At 40.6% G+C, this 19,076-nt stretch overlaps 1 protein-coding gene across 8 annotated transcripts in view; it reads left to right on the forward strand.

The window, feature by feature from the left end:
- Positions 1 to 23: 23 nt before the first annotated feature.
- The window catches only part of RSPRY1 (ring finger and SPRY domain containing 1), a 41,703-nt gene continuing 22,650 nt past the window's right edge, over positions 24 to 19,076 (forward strand). The window contains exons 1-5 of one of the 8 annotated variants that reach the window (XM_066349051.1): positions 24 to 504; positions 1,899 to 1,967; positions 10,059 to 10,188; positions 12,935 to 13,439; positions 18,393 to 18,445. In XM_066349051.1, the coding sequence (XP_066205148.1) occupies positions 13,090 to 13,439; positions 18,393 to 18,445 (403 nt within the window). In that variant the 5' untranslated portion in view covers positions 24 to 504; positions 1,899 to 1,967; positions 10,059 to 10,188; positions 12,935 to 13,089. The remainder of the gene's footprint in view (positions 505 to 1,898; positions 1,968 to 10,058; positions 10,189 to 12,934; positions 13,440 to 18,392; positions 18,446 to 19,076) is intronic. The other 7 variants (XM_066349054.1, XM_066349056.1, XM_066349050.1 and 4 more) reach the window with 7 other exon arrangements.

Raw genomic sequence — 19,076 nt, forward strand, 5'->3', positions numbered from 1 at the left:
AGGGGGACTGAAGGAGGGCCGGGGCGGTGCGAAGCGGGGGTGGGCCCCAGCGCGTAATGGCAGCGCCGTGGCCTCGCGTCCATCTTTACCGCTCTCTCGGACCTGTCACAAAGGAATCGCGCCGCCACTGCCTCTCCCTTACTCGAGTGGACCCAGGAGCTGGAGAAAGTCAGTGCCGCAGCCCAGCCGCCGTGCTCCGGGCAGCCCCTGGGGACGAGGAGTGGGGGGAAGTCCGAGGGCAGGGAACGTCGGTGAGGGAGGGGACAGCCCCCCGAGTCTGCTGCGGGGAGACCGGACTTGGACCCGGGGAGGCACCGGGAAGGGACCCGAGAGGGGTGGCGTTGGGCAAAGCCCGGGAAGCAGCCCGGAGGTTCTCCACGAAGGCCGGCGCAGAAGGCGCCTGAAGAGGTTCCTGGAAGAGGGTGTTCCCCGCTAAGGGGGTGCTTGCCCGGAGGAGGTTCTCGGGGTCGCCCTTCTGCGAAGGCCGCGGCTAAAGGGGCCCAGGTGAGAGGCAGGTGGCTCCTGGGGGGCTCCCGATATTTAGGAGTGCTCTCGGGGGGATTCGGGGCGGAAGGGGCGATGGGAGGACGCTTTGGGAGGGCTTCCTTTTGTGGAGTTTGAGGTTTAGGTAGCACGGGTGGGAAGCGGACATTCCCCCGGGAGACATAGAAATGCCTCGGGATGCAGAGATGCCTCAGAGAGGGGCTCGGAGTGGGGAGCCAGAGCTAGCGGATTCCCGTACTCCGGAGGCCCGACGTGAAACCTGGGTGCAGGCCTGGGGGAGACGGGGTTTCTGGGAGGTTCTGGGAAGAAGAGACCCCTGTCCATAGGAAAGCCCCGGTGAGGAATAGCGAGAGGGTTGCAAGAATGGCAAGCCCGGGCTCTCTGGAGACCGACCCGGGGTCTTGAACACAGAATTCGGCTGCTTCTGGGCTTAGTGCAGATGGGGTGGGGGAAGCCCATTCCGCCAACACTCCCTGCGTGACTCTGAGATCAGACTGTTGCGCCTCAGGGCTGCCTCAGTTTCCCTGTCTTTGCGAAGGAAGATCACAGCGAAGATGGTCCACTGAGACCGCTGTTCTGTCATTTCTGAATGAGGTTGGTCTCCTTGGAGTGTTGTACTTTGAACTTGGGCTGAAAGTGTCTATTAATTCACTTGAGTCAAGTCCAGTAATTGTCCCAGCACTTCGCCTACCATCTGCTTGTCCTTAGACAAGTGATTTAACCAACTTGGGTCTCTCCTGTAAAATAACGCAGTGTGGAAAGTACTCTAGGAACTACAGGTTGTGTGAAAGTACTGTGATTCTACCTCCAAATGGGTTGCTGTTGAGGAATAAAAGTGAAGATACTTTCTAAACTGTGAAACAGTGTGTAAATGTGAGGGGTTAGTGTTAACACAGTAGTTGTTGATCATCTTTGCAGTGCTGAGAGCCATACTAGACTGAAAGCTTCCATTTTCACAGCTGTTTAGGTCATATTATAACCTAAACCTGTGGTTTCAACCCCTGCGTAGAAGGGAGGGGGTGAGATCTCCAGTTTTTACTCTCAGAGTTTTAATTTACAGTACTTTGACATTCTGATGTTGCTGGCGGGAGGTAACACTATATAATCTTTTCCTTCAGGAAGTTTTTCCCTGACAGCTGAAATTTTCCTCCAAGTAATTTTATCTCAATAATATAAACTACCTCCCCTTTTGTACATGTATATATTTATGGCCCCTTTGGATGTCTACAGGTAGTGAATATCTTTCTTCCTCAGTTGTGACTTTGTAAATGAGACCTGCTTTTTTTTCTCCATGAATATTATACCTTCTTGTAATAGTCCCAAACTATAGATTAGCAATTGCTTTTAAATTCTTCTTCCACAGTGGTTTTCTTTATTTTTCACCATTTCTGCAGTTTGCATTTCCTGGGATGACATCTTACTTTGTCGCATCCTCTATGAGGTTATAAGATACTTGGGTCCAGGTATGACAATTTCCTGATGTTTTACTGGCATTTGTTAGAGCTGCTTTTCCAAATACTAAGTAATTTATGATTTTGAAGTTTGTTATTTATTTATTTTTTAACAAAAAGCTGATTTGTGTTTCCTTTTTTTTCTAATCTTTTATTTTATGGGTCTTTTAAAAATAATCACTATGGTGATTTTGTGACTTTTCTGATTTTCCAGGATACATGTTGTCCTGACCTATTGCTTAATGTCTTTCTGTGACCTGCCTTTTTGTTGTGTTCACAAACCCTTTATTATTTCTGTACTCCGTGATTATTTTTAAATTATTGATTATAGGAAGTATTCCAGCATATTCTATGTCAACTTTCTCTGCTTTGTCAGCGAAATAACTTTTCACTTAGTAAATTGGCTAAGGATCAAGGGGAAATAAAAACTTAACATTTTGTATAATAGTTTGCTATTCTGGGGAAACAACAACTCTGAAGTATGTTTTGGCAAGAGAATAACAAAAAAATTATTGTGTGTTCTTGAAGTGCATTTACAACAGTTTATTTCGACTCATAAGCTTTGCCTGTGAGTTTATTTCAACTCAAGAATTGCCTGTGCTTTCCCTAATAATGAACTAATTTGTTATAATGAAATGAGATGTCACTTTGCATCCTTTAAAATACAACTCTCTTTGATACTCTAATAGCTATATAGTTCGAGAAATTATTAGGAATTCTTGAGGATGGCAATCACTATTACAGGACTTCAGATTGGAGGTTTTCTGTTTTGTGATGGGATCTCTGTGTAGTAGGATGTGACAGCCGTGTGACGGCCACAGGGCTGCACCGCAGATGGGAGCCGCAGTGGAACCAGTGATCTATTTCAAAAGAGTTATTTGAGGGTAGTAAACTATTCATTTAGCTTCTTTCAAATACTTGACATTTTCAAGGCATTTACATTGAGGTTGCATAGTTCCTCCCCCCATATCCAAATTAGAAAATTGAAAAACAGGAAAATCAGAAAGTAGTGAATGCCAAAACTTGTGCCATAGCCTTTCGAAGGAGACTTTCAACTTTAGGAGTATAAAAGAAAAACTATTTAATTTCCCTTTGGTTTATCTATTCACTGATTCAGCCTTGGAAACAGTTTACTTGCTAATCTTTCTGATAATAAAAAAAAATACATATTTGTTATGTTTTACTCTTAGTGTCCATTCCAAAAGGGAATGCTTACTGGTTAAATATGTAAAAGCATATTTAACTGTAGATAACTGTGATCTATACAAGGCTAAATAAGGTAAAGTTAATCTTACAAATTGTAGTGAGCTCTTAGAGAATATTCCCCTTTTTGAGCTTTTGAAAACTAAGAATGCATTTGAAATAGCAAAGAATTGATGCACTCCTTAAGTGTGTTAAGAACCCTGCTCGTAGCTTTCTTATTGCTTGAAATTATAATTTCCAGGCATAATTTCATGGGTTAAATACACTTCAAATAGAAGGTTTGAAATCCCTTACTTGGCCTTTTTATTTTGTATTACCTCATAGTTTAATGTTTCAATGTTAGCTCTTCTTACCCCCTCCCTTCTGAAGAATTAGATTTCCTCTTGTGTGCTCCCTTGATACACTGAGTCCCGAAGTCTGACTCCTACCCTGCCCCACTGTGTGCGAAGTGCAGGGCTTCTTTTTTTCCATTCACAGGTATTCATACCTACCTTTGTCTAAGGGCTACTTACTCATAACCCACCAAGTGAATTGTTAAGGATTACTAAAATGTGGTATTCATAAACCAAAACTAGCACATTAGCATTTACTGTTGTCTAACACCTTTTTCTCTCAGGAAATCTGCCCTGGGAAACTTGGCACCAGTGCCAAAGCGTCTTATGAGTCATGTGCAGAATGGGGATTCCTGCAGTCATCAGGAAAGGGTGCTTATTTTCCATTGTGCTTCCTCTTGTGGTTTTTGTTTGTTTTTTTTCATTAGAATTACTATAGCTTCCTTATCAATTTAATTTATGGGCTTTTGGTTAACCTTTCACTGTGGTCCACATATTTGTACCAACAATATTTTGGCTTATAATAAGACATGTATGTGTTGCAGTGCAAATATAAACCCTTCATACCCCCTTTGCTAATGCTGATATGTAATCACCTAAAAACTTGCTTGTACAGAAATACCTGATGTTACTAAGTTTCTTTTCCACTAGAAAAAGGAGGGAATGCCAGGCCTTCTCCTAGTGGACCTGACCACACTGTACCCATAAGTTTCCCTGGCGTGGATTATGCCAGGGCACTCCATGTGTTGTCGATTGCTGCCCTTCATCTCTGTGCCCGGGGCATAAGAAACCTTTTTCTTTTTAATTTTATTTTTATTGAATGTATTCGGGTGACATTGGTTAATAAAATTGCATAGGTTTCAGGGGTACAATTCTATAATGTATCCTCTGTATATTGTATTTTGTGTTCACCACCTGAAGTTGAGTCTCCTTTCATCACCATTTAGAGGGATCGTGTTTTCATCTGCGCTCAGTGCCTGGCGTTCCAGGTTGACACTCCATATGCTGTGTCACCACCAATCAGGCAAAGATGTACTTTCTTAAACTAAGCTAAGTGCGTAAGAGAAGTGTCAGAATCATCTAGTGCTTTCTCTAGACAACTAAAAGGCTATAATTTAGGGAATAATTGTACCCTGTATGACTTAAACCTCAAGTGGCCAGTGTTACTGCAGATAGACAGTTTTGCACACCTAGGTGACATGTAAAAATATCAGAATCCCTTTGTGGTTACCAAAAAAAAAGAAAAAAAAAATCAGAGTTGCTGCTTCTTTTGGAGGAAAAGTTCCCAGCAGAAATTCCACAGTCCCCCTATGCCCCCAATACCAGATGCTTTAGCATCTTGAGACAAAAATACTCTTGTTTAAATGTCTAGGTGGTTTCTGTTTCAACTAGAAAGTGAACTCTTGATATATAATAAACTTTTCTTATCTATTTATCATACTACCCAAAAATCATGTTGACTCACAAGTTTTTCTCATTTAAACACAATCTTCAGTAAGAAAATTACGGTCTTTGGGGGTGTCTTGCACTATATATTTCAAAAGCAAATATAGAGAAATAAAAATAAAAAAAGAAAGAAAAAAAAATAAAAAATAAATAAAAATAAAAGCAAATATATTTCTGGATAAGGTTCTCTGTCTTCAGGGTTTGAGTTATACAGGTAAAGCCATTTGACAATATTTTGCACATATAGGTATAACACTTGTACATTTCATTAAATGTAAATCTAACCTCTAAAAAATATATTGAAGTCCAGTTAGTGACGTGTATGCTGAATTCTTTAGAGAGAAGTATACTGATGCCTGCAATTTGCTTTGAAATGCATTAAAAAAGTTTGATGGATTGATGTTGGGTAGAGATGGGTAGATATGTGATAAACAGCTATAGTAAAATGTTAATGGTAGAATCCAGGTGGTAGGTATGTAGGTGTTCACTGTAAAATTCAGCTTTGCTGTGTGCGTGAAATCTTTCATAATAAAATGAGGGGATAGTAGCCTGACCAGGCGGTGGCGCAGTGGATAGAGTGTAGGACTGGGATGCGGAAGACCCAGGTTCGAGACCCCGAGGTCGCCAGTTTGAATGCAGGCTCATCTGGTTTGAGCAAAAGCTCACCAGCTTGAGCCCAAGGTCGCTGGCTTGAGCAAGGGGTTACTCGGTCTGCTGAAGGCCCGCGGTCAAGGCACATATGAGAAAGCAATCAATGAACAATTAAGGTGTTGCAACGTGCAACGAAAAACTAATGATTGATGCTTCTCATCTCTCTCCATTCCTGTCTGTCTGTCCCTGTCTATCCCTCTCTCTGACTCTCTCTCTGTCTCTGTAAAAAATAAAAAATAAATAAAATGAGGGGATAGTAAACATAATGTGAGGAGCTATCACTTACAATACTGTCTTAGGAAAAAATCCAAAACATTTTCTGTTTTGTTTTGTTTTTAGTTTTATTTATTCATTTTAGAGAGGAGAGAGAAAGGGAGGGAGAGAGACACACAGCGAGGGAGAGAGAGAGGAGAGAGAGAAGGTGGGGAGGAGCTGGAAGCATCAACACCCATATGTGCCTTGACCAGGCAAGCCCAGGGTTTCGAACCGGCAACCTCAGCATTTCCAGGTTGACGCTTTATCCACTGCGCCACCACAGGTCAGGCCCAAAACATTTTCTAATGAGAGAAAAATCATTAAAATTTTCAGTGTGTTATATATTGTTACTTTTTATGTGCATAATTTAACCTTGAGGAGTGAGAAGTAGATTGGAAAAAATGATGTATCCTGTAACAAAGTTTGGGAAGGATAGGGAGAAGAGGACAGCAACAGTAATTTCATGCCCAAAGTGTGGTTTTTCTTCTTATGGTCATCCATTTAACCAGCCTCTCCTTTCTTGGCAGCATAATTCTGAAGTCATTTTCAGAAAAAATAAAATGTTCTTAATGTCACTGAGCTGTATTATGATTGAATGCAAGCAAATATTTGAAGAGATGAATCATTGATTCCTGGACCATTTGTTAGAGAGGATTAGACCAGTTGGCCGGATGTCTCTTGTGGTGAGCTGTTTATGATGGTAGAGGTCCATGTTTTGAGTACCAGCCCTCATTGATTTAACACAGAACTTACTGAGAGCCCAAGTTTGAGTTTTCTCCTCTCAGAGCAGCTTTAAAAAATACATATAACATAAAAAAATCTAATAAGTCATAAATGGTATAGAAATGGAAGGAATAGTCTTGACTTTCTTTTCAAAAAAAGAATTAAAATTAATAATACCAATCTTCAGAGAAATAGATTCAAAAAGGAAGTGTTGATTATAATTATGCTCTTGCAGAAAAATGGCTATGAACAGTGTACTAATTTAAAAAGCATTACCATTTAGATGGTGAGAAGTCTTTCTACTAAGCAATGGCATCCAATGATATCATTATCATTAATACCATCAATAATGACCTCGTCAGTTGATGATTGCATAGCCACAGATTTAATAGTTGTGTATTTTTAAATTTTACGACTAGCTCATCTTTGGTCTCAAAATTGACTTGACTGACTCTTTAGTGCTAAATAGTCTTCAAAGTTAAAGCGAAGTGTGTATTACAGATTTACATAATCTCTAATCTTACTCATTTTCTCTTCCAGTTAATCTGTCAGCCCTTGGATGGCATTACCCAAGAGCATCTAGGTTCATTATAATGCTTCATACAGTAGATTTGGTGGGAAATGAGGGAGCTGTTTTATTTGTTGTGTTGATATGCACTGTACATAATTACTAATGGATGGGATGTAACTATTCTAATGGGTATTTGGACTTCCCACTCCAAACTTGGTCGCAATTTATTTTCCTGGAAAGGAGGATTAACTTTTTTGACCCTAGAGGACTCACGCATTAGTGTTTCAGTTTGTCCCTTCATTGTCGGTAGTAGGTTGTCTGCTGTGCCAGCTTCTTTGTTAGGTTCTGTGTAGCACACTGATGTCTAGACCTGGCCACCGTCGGAATCACCTGGGGAGCTTTTAAGAAAACACTTGCTTGGACCACATCCTAGAAACTCTGATTCTGGCTATTTGGAGTGGAACCAGGAATTTGCACTTGAAGAAGTACCTAGGGGATTCTAATGCTCATCATGTTTGGGATGATTAAGCTGCAAACTCTTCCAAAGTTCTTGGTCTAAACATATAGATAAGTGAAGATTATTCAGCACAGGGTAGATGAGTTCTAGGAAAGATAAGTTGTTTAGTTGTCTTAGTGCTCTTCATTCCAATCTTACTCAAGAGTCCTCACCTCCCAGGTTATCTTGTTACCTCTGAATATCTAAGTGCCCATTTTATAACATTTTACATTTGTGGATCCAGTTTAAGTATTAGGCACTGTGCCATGTGTTTTACAGGCATATTTGATTTACTCCTCACGGTAGTATTGTGAGGTGTAGGAACTATTACTGTCTATCTCCCTGTTTAAAGTGTGTCTAGAGTCAGGGTCATTAGAATGCATAGCTGTGAATATTGCAAGGCTGGGACCTGTGCCCAGTCTTGCTGATGGCAACGCCCCTATGTAGTGTTGTAGGTGGCCTCTGGCATCCTGTACAAGATCCGCAGGCTGAGTGTTACTGTCTTAAAACAATGGTCCTTGAAACACTTTAAGGGCCACATGATGACTTTGGAATAAGATAAAACAAAAGTATCGAAAGTATAATTGTTTAACTCCATTACCCAGTCTTTTGCTTTAAAGAATTCACAATTTGTTCTCTAAGAAAAGTGTCAGTTTCTAAATTGAAAAAAAAAAAAAAAAAAAAGCCTTGGCCTGATAGCTCAGTTGGTTAGAGCTTTGTCCTGAAGCACAGAGGTTGCCAGTTTTGTCCCCAGTCAGGGCACAAACAGGAGCAGGTGGATAATCTTCTCTCATTCTCTCTCCCCGTCTTCCTCCCCCGCTCCCCCTCCCTCTTTCTCTCTTTCCCTCTCCCTTCCTCTCTTGCTAAAATCAATAAATAAATTTTTAAAAAGAAAAGAAAGAAAGGTATCAGGAGTGACGATTTTCAGATGAAGAGCTATACATTTTTTTGTGCTGAATAAATCTGAAAGATCATACACTTTTATTTATGCACCCTGCTTTCTAAAAGATTTTTTTTTTTTTATTTATTCATTATAGAGAGGGGAGAGAGAGAGAAAGAGAGAGAGAGAGAGAGAGAGAGAGAGAAGGGGGGAGGAGCAGGAAGCATCAACTCCCATATGTGCCTTGACCAGGCAAGCCCAGGGTTTTGAACCGGCAACCTCAGCGTTTCCAGGTTGACGCTTTATCCACTGCGCCACCACAGGTCAGGCAATATGCACCCTGCTTTCGGCTCTAACCCTCACAATTACTCTGTACGCTCATTTTGGAAATTCAACAGCTCTTGTTCTTTCTGTGTTTTATAGGCTTACCTTCAAAGTGCCTCACGGCTTCCCCCACCTAATTAATCTCTTCTTTATACCAGGTCCTTACAGCTGGTTCTTAAAAAAGAAAGTCTTTGGTTTTAAAATATTTGAAAACTTTTTTTTTTACCCATTTTCCTTCTCTGACAAATTTTGTAGTTGACATCATTTTCTGGGTTATTCAAGGAAAATGACTTGGAAGAAATTGGCTCAGGCTACACTTGAGTTTAGTTTGGAAGTAGGGAAAAAATAACCCACTTAATTTTTGTCATCTCACCGCCAGATTTAGTCAGATTTTTAAATATGCCTGTATGTATATATTGGATATCTCCCGTTTATTTTGAAACTGCACTAAATGGAAATGTACATAGGTTAATTATTCCACATTCAGTTCACATAAGCCTTAGCAAAACATTTTTGGATAGAATAAAGTTTAAAAATTTGAGATCCAAACCTTTCTTTTTAAATTTTTATTGATTTTAATTTATTGTGTTAACATAGATTCAAGTGTCCCGCTGAATATGTCTCCCCCCCACCCAGTGTTCCCCTTGACCTCCCCCTTGCCGCCTCCCCCAAAGCCTCCAAACAAACCTTTTAACTCACTGCTCTCCTCTCAAGCACTCCCAATAGTGTTTCTTCTTAATTATTCTAAATAGCTTTGCAAGTGTTGACATTAAACTGTAACTTTATAGGATCCCCTTCTCCCCTTCAAGGCTTTGTCTTCGGGTCTTAATTTCACCTTGACATGCTCAAATTATTGCCATTTATTTTTAGTACCTGAGTGGTCTCTCTTCCTCAGTTATGTCTTCCCCAGTTTAATGCATCTGGTTGGACAGTCTGCTGTTTGCTCATCATGCCTATCCCAACCTCCATATTGATTGTGGAAAGATTCGGGAACCTGACAGAAGCCCGTGGAATTCCCTCCTGCCTGGTAACTTTGATACCACAGAGCAGTGTGGGTGACAGCACTTCCCCAGGAGATGAAGCATTCCCAGATCGAGTTCCCTTATATGGAATTATGGGCCACTCCCTTCTACCATCCCCAAAGAATTACTTGGCTTAGCCGCAGATTTTTTATAGTATATTGATTAGGAAACACTGATAATTCAGAATATGGATTTCTTTTTTTTCTTTTTTTAAACAAAGATCTTTTTTTTTTTAAACTTTATTTATTTATTCATTTTAGAGAGGAGAGAGAGAGAAGGGAGGAGCAGAAAGCATCAACTCCCATATGTGCCTTGACCAGGCAAGCCCAGGGTTTTGAACCAGCGACCTCAGCGTTCCAGGTCGAAGCTTTATCCACTGCGCCACCACAGGTCAGGCCAGAATATGGATTTCTTTACAGCCTTATATTAGTATAAACGTGTATTGTTAAGGGAAAAGAGCAGATAAAAGAACAATATGGCATCATCCTAGTTCCGTTTTAACAAATTGTAAGTACATAATAATAGGTATGGAAGTAAACACATGAAGCTTTTAAAGGGAGTTACTGGGAAAGGAATGGGCTATGAAGAACATCTTTCAGAAGAGAGCAGAAAACAGGCTTTCATTTTCTGTGGATGTATGCAGCATATTGGTCTCAAAATGAATGTGCATTCATTTTTTACTTTAAAAACTTAATACAATTTTTTAAATGTACTACTTTAGAATTTTAAGCAAGTGCTCTAGCTGCATATCGGCTGGGCTACTTACTGCCTAGTGGCAAACCTGCCAGAAAACCTTGGATTCTTGACCTCCTCTCCTCTGAATTGTTCCAGTAGTGCCTTCTCTGAACTTTTATAAGGGCCAGAGCATTGTTGCTTGAATGTTGCTTTTTGGTCTCTCGGAAACCAGCATAATTGATAAGATCAATAGAAATTTGTACCAGCGACCCTTTAAAAGAGTTATTTCTGATTTCTCTCTCCTGTCCTTTTTAAGCAATGAAATCTCTTTGTTATCTACCTTCTGAAGGGAATCGGATACCCTGGTTTCTGCAGTAATGACAATTATATTACGTCAACTCTTTGCTGGTTTAGAATGTGTTCTCTTTTAAAAAGCTATTTCCAGGCCCTGGCCGGTTGGCTCAGTGGTAGAGCGTCGGCCTGGCGTGCAGAAGTCCCGGGTTAGATTCCCAGCCAGGGCACACAGGAGAAGCGCCTATCTGCTTCTCCACCCCTCCCCTTCTCCTTCCTCTCTGTCTCTCTCTTCCCCTCCCGCAGCCGAGGCTCCATTGGAGCAAAGATGGCCCGGGCGCTGGGGATGGCTCCTTGGCCTCTGCCCCAGGCGCTAGAGTGGCTCTGGTCGAAACAGAGCGATGCCCCGGAGGGGCAGAGCATCGCCCCCTGGTGGGCAGAGCATTGCCCCTGGTGGGCGTGCCGGGTGGATCCTGGTCGGGCACATGCGGGAGTCTGTCTGACTGTTTCTCCCTGTTTCCAGCTTCAGAAAAATACAAAAAATAAAAAAATTTAAAAAAAGCTATTTCCAGCTGAGCCACTAACATCATGCTCTTACCAATATTTCAGTCACATCCTTTTAAGTACAACCTCCAAATTTTGAAGGCAGCCTGACTGGAGGGGAACCCCAAACATTTGTATCTCTTGGCTCAGCCATTGCTCTTGGTTTCTGGAGGGAGATGATGTCTGTCTGCTGTCTCTCCTGTCTCCTTGCATCCTATCTTAACGTATCCTATCCACTCTCCTCCTGTCCTTCCCCCCCTTACATATATTAGATTAAATTTTATATCTATACGCAAAGATTTTTTTATCTCCATCTATCTCCTTTTCTTCAGGTCCCCCCAGGAGGACTGATTACATTTGGAAAATGTTTAAAAGAATTTGCTGCAAATCTGTCCAAAATAATAGAAGTAATTTTTCTTTTGGCTCTAATCCCACCGAATTATACATTTAATTTATATCTATTTCTGAGCCATTGCCCAGTATCTGAGGATTTAATTGTAAATTGCCAGACATTGAATAGAGACTATGCACCAGTCTCTATGCCTATGTGTCCGTCCATTAGCGTCCGTGTGGGTCCTAGTGTCTAGGTCTCGGCATGATGTTTTACTTTTGCTACCAGCTCCATGTCAGTCTCCTGCTTCTCGATCTGTACTTCTTTCTAGACCTAACTAAATTTCTCAGCTTAATAAAGAGCTAGTTCTATCATTAGGTGTGTGATAATAAATCTACTGTGTGGGATGAGAGTGGCCATCCACAGATTTTTGGAGGCCAGGGATTGTGCCTTGTTCTCCCAGGCACAGTGCCAGCATGGTGCTGGACACAAGGTGCTTGGTCAGTTTTTTCAAAGATAATTGGTGTCCAGGGCTTACCTGTACACTGACTTGAGACCAGTTCAATAAAGTGCACAACACCTTAAAGAAAAAAAATAAATAAATAAATAATTGGTGCATCCTTATACTTAACTTTGTAGCAGATGTGTTGCTCAACAAATTGATCACTGTGAAAATGTAACCTTGTGATAAATATTTGTGTTCCTCAAACTGAATCTTGCTTAAGTAACAGAAAAACTGTAACTATTTGTATGATTTCTGTAAATTCTCAAGAGCCACAATGGGAGACCTCTGCTGTTTATGTAATTTAAGTACAAACTATCATTTTGTTTTTCTTCATATCAAATGGGTCTGCTACAATTGTATCATAACTTTTTTAACAGCAAACCTCTGTAGATATTTTATTTGAAACACTGTTTTCTCATATATGTAAATTAAGAAAGGAGACAGTTCTTTTCTTACCCATAAAAGGAGCCCTTGAAAAACTAACTGTACACATTCTTCTAATGTAATTCTGTATAAATAGAAGCACACATATGGTTTTTTTTTAAATCAATGGCAACTCCTGTGGTTTACAAGGATATGGTTTAGCAATCAACTTCATAATATAATAAGAAATTATTGATTGTTGATTCTCTTATGCAGAGATACTTCTTTGTATTGGAAACATAAAAATAACCAAAGAAGACTCTTCATTGTAATCCTACTGTCTACAAAACCAAACTAGGAAAGTTTGAGTAATTGAATAACTGAGAACCTCTGACTCATTTTCCTTTTGCCTTCTCTTTTTCTTTTAGAACTGCTACTGGATGACCAGGATTCCCTGTAATTGATAATGTTGGAGATCAACTGTGCAACTTTCTTCAGCATCCAGTTGCTAAAAACAAATAGGATGCAAGTGTCTCAGCTCCAGATTATGAAACCAGTACTTGAAAAACTGAAAACTATCTAAATGATTGTCTTTGGTTGGGCCGTGTTCTTAGCGAGCAGAAGCCTTGGCCAGGGTCTGCTGTTGACTCTTGAGGAACACATAGCCCACTTCCTGGGGACTAGAGGCGCCACTGCTGCCATGGGCAATTCCTGTATCTGCCGAGATGACAGTGGAGCAGAAGATAGTGTCGACACCCAGCAGCAGCAGGCTGAGAACAGTGCAGTACCCACTGCTGACACAAGGAACCAACCCCGGGACCCTGTTCGGCCACCAAGGAGGGGCCGAGGACCACATGAGCCCAGGAGAAAGAAACAAAATGTAGACGGGCTGGTGCTGGACACACTGGCAGTCATACGGACGCTTGTAGATAAGTAAGTATCTGACTCGCAGCCACCTCCTTTGTAATGAAAAGTGTTCTGCCAGGAACCATAGCTTTTGGACTCCTCCAGTTCGTAGGATCTATTCGCCAAGCCTTGTGCTCACGGGGGAAGGGAGAATATTTTATTTCTCCTCCAATGGCAGCGTAGATTTCATGGCTTGATGTTTTTACTTGCTAATGTCTACTCCTGTCTGAAAATATCTAAACATTTCTGTAGCACAAAACACTAATTAAATTTACAGTCTTTATTAGGAAATACAGTAAATATGCAGTGAGCTTGTATTCCGGGCTACATTAGGAAATGGTTTCACAAAGACTCACTCTTATCTTGCTTGTCTGTCTGCTGCACTAACCAGAGATTCAAGAAGGGTTGTTTTACCTCGAGCGTGGCTGCACACAACTTCTGTGGACAACGTAAATAGACCAAGAAAAGTTTTCTTCTTCGTCTCTTCTTCATCCTCCTATTTGGCCCTCTTAGATCCATTTGGGAAACTTATAAATTGAAACTGCAGGGTACAGCTACCTGTACCAGTTCTGTGTTTTCCTCTGCTTTGTCTCAACTGTTAAATACAAAATCCCAGATCGAATAACAGTAGGATTAAAGGGAATTGTTCAAACTGAAAAATATTTTAACTTAACCATGTAGTTCAGTAGTTAGGAGCATTGAGGGCCAAGGTTCAAATTCTAGTCCAGCACCTTAACTAGCTACATTGACACTGGGCAAGTTACCTCTCAAAGACTCAGAGTCATCATCTTTAAAATGGGAATAGTAAAAAATAAATAAACCTGACCAGGCAGTGGCGCAGTGGATAGAGCAGGGGTCGGAACCTTTTTGGCTGAGAGAACCATGAATGCCACATATTTTAAAATGTAATTCTGTGAGAGCCATACAACGACCCCGCGTACATTACGCATTATCCAATAAAAATTTGGTGTTGTCCCAGAGGGCAGCTGTGATTGGCTCCAGCCACCCGCAACCATAAACATGAGTGGTAGGAAATGAATGGATTGTAATACATGAGAATGTTTTATATTTTTAACATTTTTTTTTATTAAAGATTTGTCTGCGAGCCAGATGCAGCCCATCAAAAGAGCCGCTTCTGGCACGCAAACCATAGGTTCCCGACCCCTGGGATAGAGCATCGACCTGGGATGCTGAGGTCCCAGGTTTGAAACCCAGAGGTCACTGGTTTGGGCACAGGCTCACCAGCTTGAGTGCGGGGTCGCCAGCTTAAGTGTGTGATCATTGACATGATCCCATGGTTGATGGCTTGAGCCCAGAAGTCGCTGGCTCAGCTGGAGCCGCCTCCCCGCCCCTGTCCCCCGCTCCCCGTACCCAGTCAAGAAACGTATGAGAAGTAATCAGTGAACAACTGAAGTGCCTCAACTACAAGTTGACGCTTCTCCTCTCTCTCCCTTCCTGTCTCTCTCTCTCTCTCTCGCATAAATAAGTAAATAAATAAATAAAGTGATTCAGAGAGCGTGGGGGCAAGGTTTATTTATTTCCAAGCTTCAGGAAACTTACAAATAACAAGTGAACTTATTGATAAAGCACATAATTCACTTATATGAGGCAAGTGGTGTCCATTTGAGTAATAGGGAAACTTTTACTTTAAACCTGTTATACTGAATTACAGTCATAACTCTACTGAGAATGCAAAAGTAAGGCAGATGTAAAACAAATGTAAAGTCCCCCATGTTGGAGAATATAATGACAGAATAGTGTTCAGTCTGTAAGCATAATTACATTGCTTGTTTTTTAGAAACTACTAAAGGAGAAGAATTTTATAACATAAAGTTTTAAGGCTTGATAAAACTAGACATGAAAGATAGACAGACTAAGACTATACCTGAAAGAACATCTGTAGGTATAAAATAATCTATATGTATTGTTCTCCTTTTGACTTTGGAAAGGATGACATTGGCCTGACAGGAGACCGTAGTCCCTAATATCATAGTGAGAGAGTTGTTGCTATAGGAAATACACTTTCTATACACTTATTCTAAAATCATTTTGAAGTTCTATTATTTGCAGTTTTGGGGTAGTGCTTCTATCCTCAGATTGTTAATGGTATTAATGTTAGTTATTCTCATGTGATTTAGAACTTTTAATTTGAAGACTCTCTTTTTTTAATGTTTATTTTATTGATTTCAGAGAGGAGGAAAGGAGAGAGAAACAGAGAGACAGGAATATCAATCTGCTCCTGTATGTGCCCTGACCAGGGATCAAACCAGCAGCCTCTGTGCTTTGGGACGATGCTCTAACCAACTGAGCTGTCTGGCCAGGGCTGCAGACTCCTCTTGATAGAAATTTTCCCCCTCACTTGTGTGCATAATGTTCTGTCTTTGTCATTCATATTTTCTCTCTTTCTCTCTTCCTATCTATCTGATCTGTCACTTTTGTTGACTCCACTTGGGTCCCAGGGACTTTCAGTCTATGACTGTACCTAAAACTGATGGTTCTGGTTTTTGTTTTGTTTGATTTTTTATTTTAGAGAGAGTGGAAGGGGGAGAGAGATTGAAATTGACTTGTTCACTTATTTATGCATCCATTGGTTGATTCTTGTATGTACCCTGACCAGGGATTGAACCTGCAACCTTGGCTAACGGGACGATGCGCTAACCCGCCAGGGCTTAAAATGGATGGTTCTAAGTTCCCATCCACTGTATAAACTCAGGTCCTGCTGCATGGCTTTCTCTGCCTTTTTCTTCCCCCACTAGAACCTTTCAGCTTTATGCCAGTTGTAGCTCTGATTATTATTCATAATTTTTCCAACTCCTCTCACCAAGAGTGGAATCCTGTCCTCAGCCTCACTTAGTGAGTCTGCTCCGTCCCTTGCACCGGTGGTGTTTTGGTCCCCGTTATCTGCCTTGCAGGCATAGAACTCCTGGTCACCTCTGTCTAGTTCCTGACCCAGAGTCCGGTAGTCCTATGGCTTTAGCACCTCCCCTTTTCACCAGAACTTTCTCCTCTATTTCTGTATGAAGTTTATCTTGTTTTTCAGTGTAGGGATGGATGTGTGTGTCCTTTAATTGCACCTGTATAGAACGACCAGGATCCACCCAGCATGCCCACCAGGGGGCAATGCTCTGCCCATCTGGGGTGTTGCTCTGTTGCAACCAGAGCCATTCTAGCGCCTGAGGCAGAGGCCACAGAGCCATCCTCAGCGCCCGGGCCAACTTTGCTCCAGTGGAGCCTTGGCTGCGGGAGGGGAAGAGAGAGACAGAGAGGAAGGAGAGGGGGAGGGGTGGAGAAGCAGATGGGCGCTTCTCCTGTGTGCCCTGGCCGGGAATCGAACCCCGGACTCCCGCACGCCAGGCCGACACTGAGCCAACTGGCCAGGGCCAAGTTATGTTCTTTCAGCCTGCCTGACATATGTTTTGTTTATGTATAGGAAGTTTATATACAGTGCTTTTTGTGCTATTTTAAAAATGTGCATAACTGATAGTTATATAAGTTTTTTTTGTTTTTAACTTCTTTCAACATTGTTTGTGTTTGAGACCTGTATTGCTGTATGTAAAGCTACAGCTGCTTCTGACTGCTTTAATGTATTCCTTTGTATGCTTGAAGGTATTTTCTTTTGTTGTACTGTAATCTGGTGATGATCACTTAGGTTACTTCCAGATCTTTGTTCCTACAAATAGCACTGCAGCAAGCAATCGCGTATGCATCCATTACCTGTGTCATAGTTTCTCTAGAAGTGTTGGGTATGGGCATACTTAACCCTTTGAGTAGTGAGTTTTTTTCATGCTCGCTGACCCCCGGGAGTGAGTTTTATTTTTTCAAAATTTATTTTTCAAAAAATAAAACTAGTTCCAATTACAGTTTTATTAACTTAAAATCATGTTTGTTTGATAACCAATTTATGGTAATAAGAAGAACATACATTTGCCCTTTTTTAATGTTGCTGTACATGTTTTTAAAAATTTTTTGTACGATCGTACTCTGATTGGTCAGGAGGCATGAGGATGTACTCGAATGTTCATACTACTCAAAGGGTTAATTTCATTATTGCCAGATTGCTCTCTAGAAATGTTTGTATCTGTCAGTTATATCGCTTAAAACAATTCTTTTAAATAAGAATTTTCCCTTATTGTGAAAGGACACAGTACATGAATAACCAGTAGCTAAGGAATACCTGAACTGAATTTAGTAATTCCCATATCACAAGGTTATTCTGAGGATTAAATAATTGAAGACAATACTTTTTATGGTTTTTATCATAGTAAAACAGAGAACCATAATATGTAAACAAGTAGTGAATGTATTTCTTAAATAGTTTAATTTATCATTGTGTGATGGAAAAAATCTCATTCATTATTGAAGTTTCCCTAAAGCACTTAGGATTCCCATGATCACAGTTTGAAAACCCATTTAATTAAGGTACATCATGCCTTTTTAGAATATTAAATAGCTCCTCGATTGATTTTGGTTTTTCTTTTAACAACTTTTTTTGAAGTTTAAGCATATAGTGGCATTTTCCCAGAAGAACACTTAAAAATGAAGATGTTTATGTAGGCCTTTGCTTCCATAAGTCCTCAACTGAGATTATCTCCTTTCCTGACATTTCTGTGAGGTAAGTGTGAGAAAGATACTGTTGACCTCCCTGGCTTGTCTCAGCAGACATTGGTCCCTAGAGGTAAAGCAGAAGGGAGGCCCTGGTCTCCAGTGTTAGTCCTGTCCTTCTACTTCAGGACACATGCTGGGCCTTTCGTGTGCCCTCTGCCCACTGTATTTGCGCCGTCATAGACGGTGACCTTGGAAATGAGCACATGCAATATGCATTTGTCCTTACAGATTTCAGCTCTGGTTGTCTCTGCCGTCTCTGTGTGTTCCTTTCTTATTCCTCTCTACCCCACGCTTAAACAGTATAAACTTATATTTGGAATTGTCATTTCTTATTTCGAATCTTCAAGTTTTATGTCTTGAATGTTTGTTTTTCAGTGATCAGGAACCTCCCTATTCAATGATTACATTGCACGAAATGGCAGAAACAGGTATTTTTAAAGTTTTTTAAAACTACTTTCTAATGAATTAATGATTATGAAGAAATGTGACCACATTTCTTAAATAAAAGATTCCAACTTAACACACATGACAAAGAAAAATCACTTAGCATATGGAGGTTTTCTTATACAGGGACAAGAAGTGTATATTGCAGCCTGAACGTGTAGTTGCACATCTCAGTACTAATTTCATCTCACTGAAATTATTACCAGGAAAAATGTTTGACATTTACAGCTATTTGACCATAACTCTTCTAGAATGGGAAGGATCATTTTTTGACTCTCAATTTCCTAAATGTTATTTGGAAAATAGAGCCAACTACTTCAGGGGCTAAATTTTCTCAGTGAACTCCTATGTTGAAAATAAAATGCCAAAAACTATTTTAATCTTATTTTGAGAACCCAGGACCATAGCTTGAATTTTATCCAAATAAAGATGCCCAGAAATCACTAGGCTCCTATAAATTCAGGTTCTTTGACTACCGTGATTACTAGCAGTTGATGACTATGTCCATGCCAAATGTTAGCTGCTTGAAAGTTACAGGATGAAGGCCAACAGTGTTTCTATTTTAATGTGAAGCCATCTTGTGTTATAAGTTATATATTTTGACATTTTTAAAAT

This window comes from Saccopteryx leptura, chromosome 9 (genome assembly GCF_036850995.1).
Source record: "Saccopteryx leptura isolate mSacLep1 chromosome 9, mSacLep1_pri_phased_curated, whole genome shotgun sequence".
NCBI lineage: Eukaryota > Metazoa > Chordata > Mammalia > Chiroptera > Emballonuridae > Saccopteryx > Saccopteryx leptura.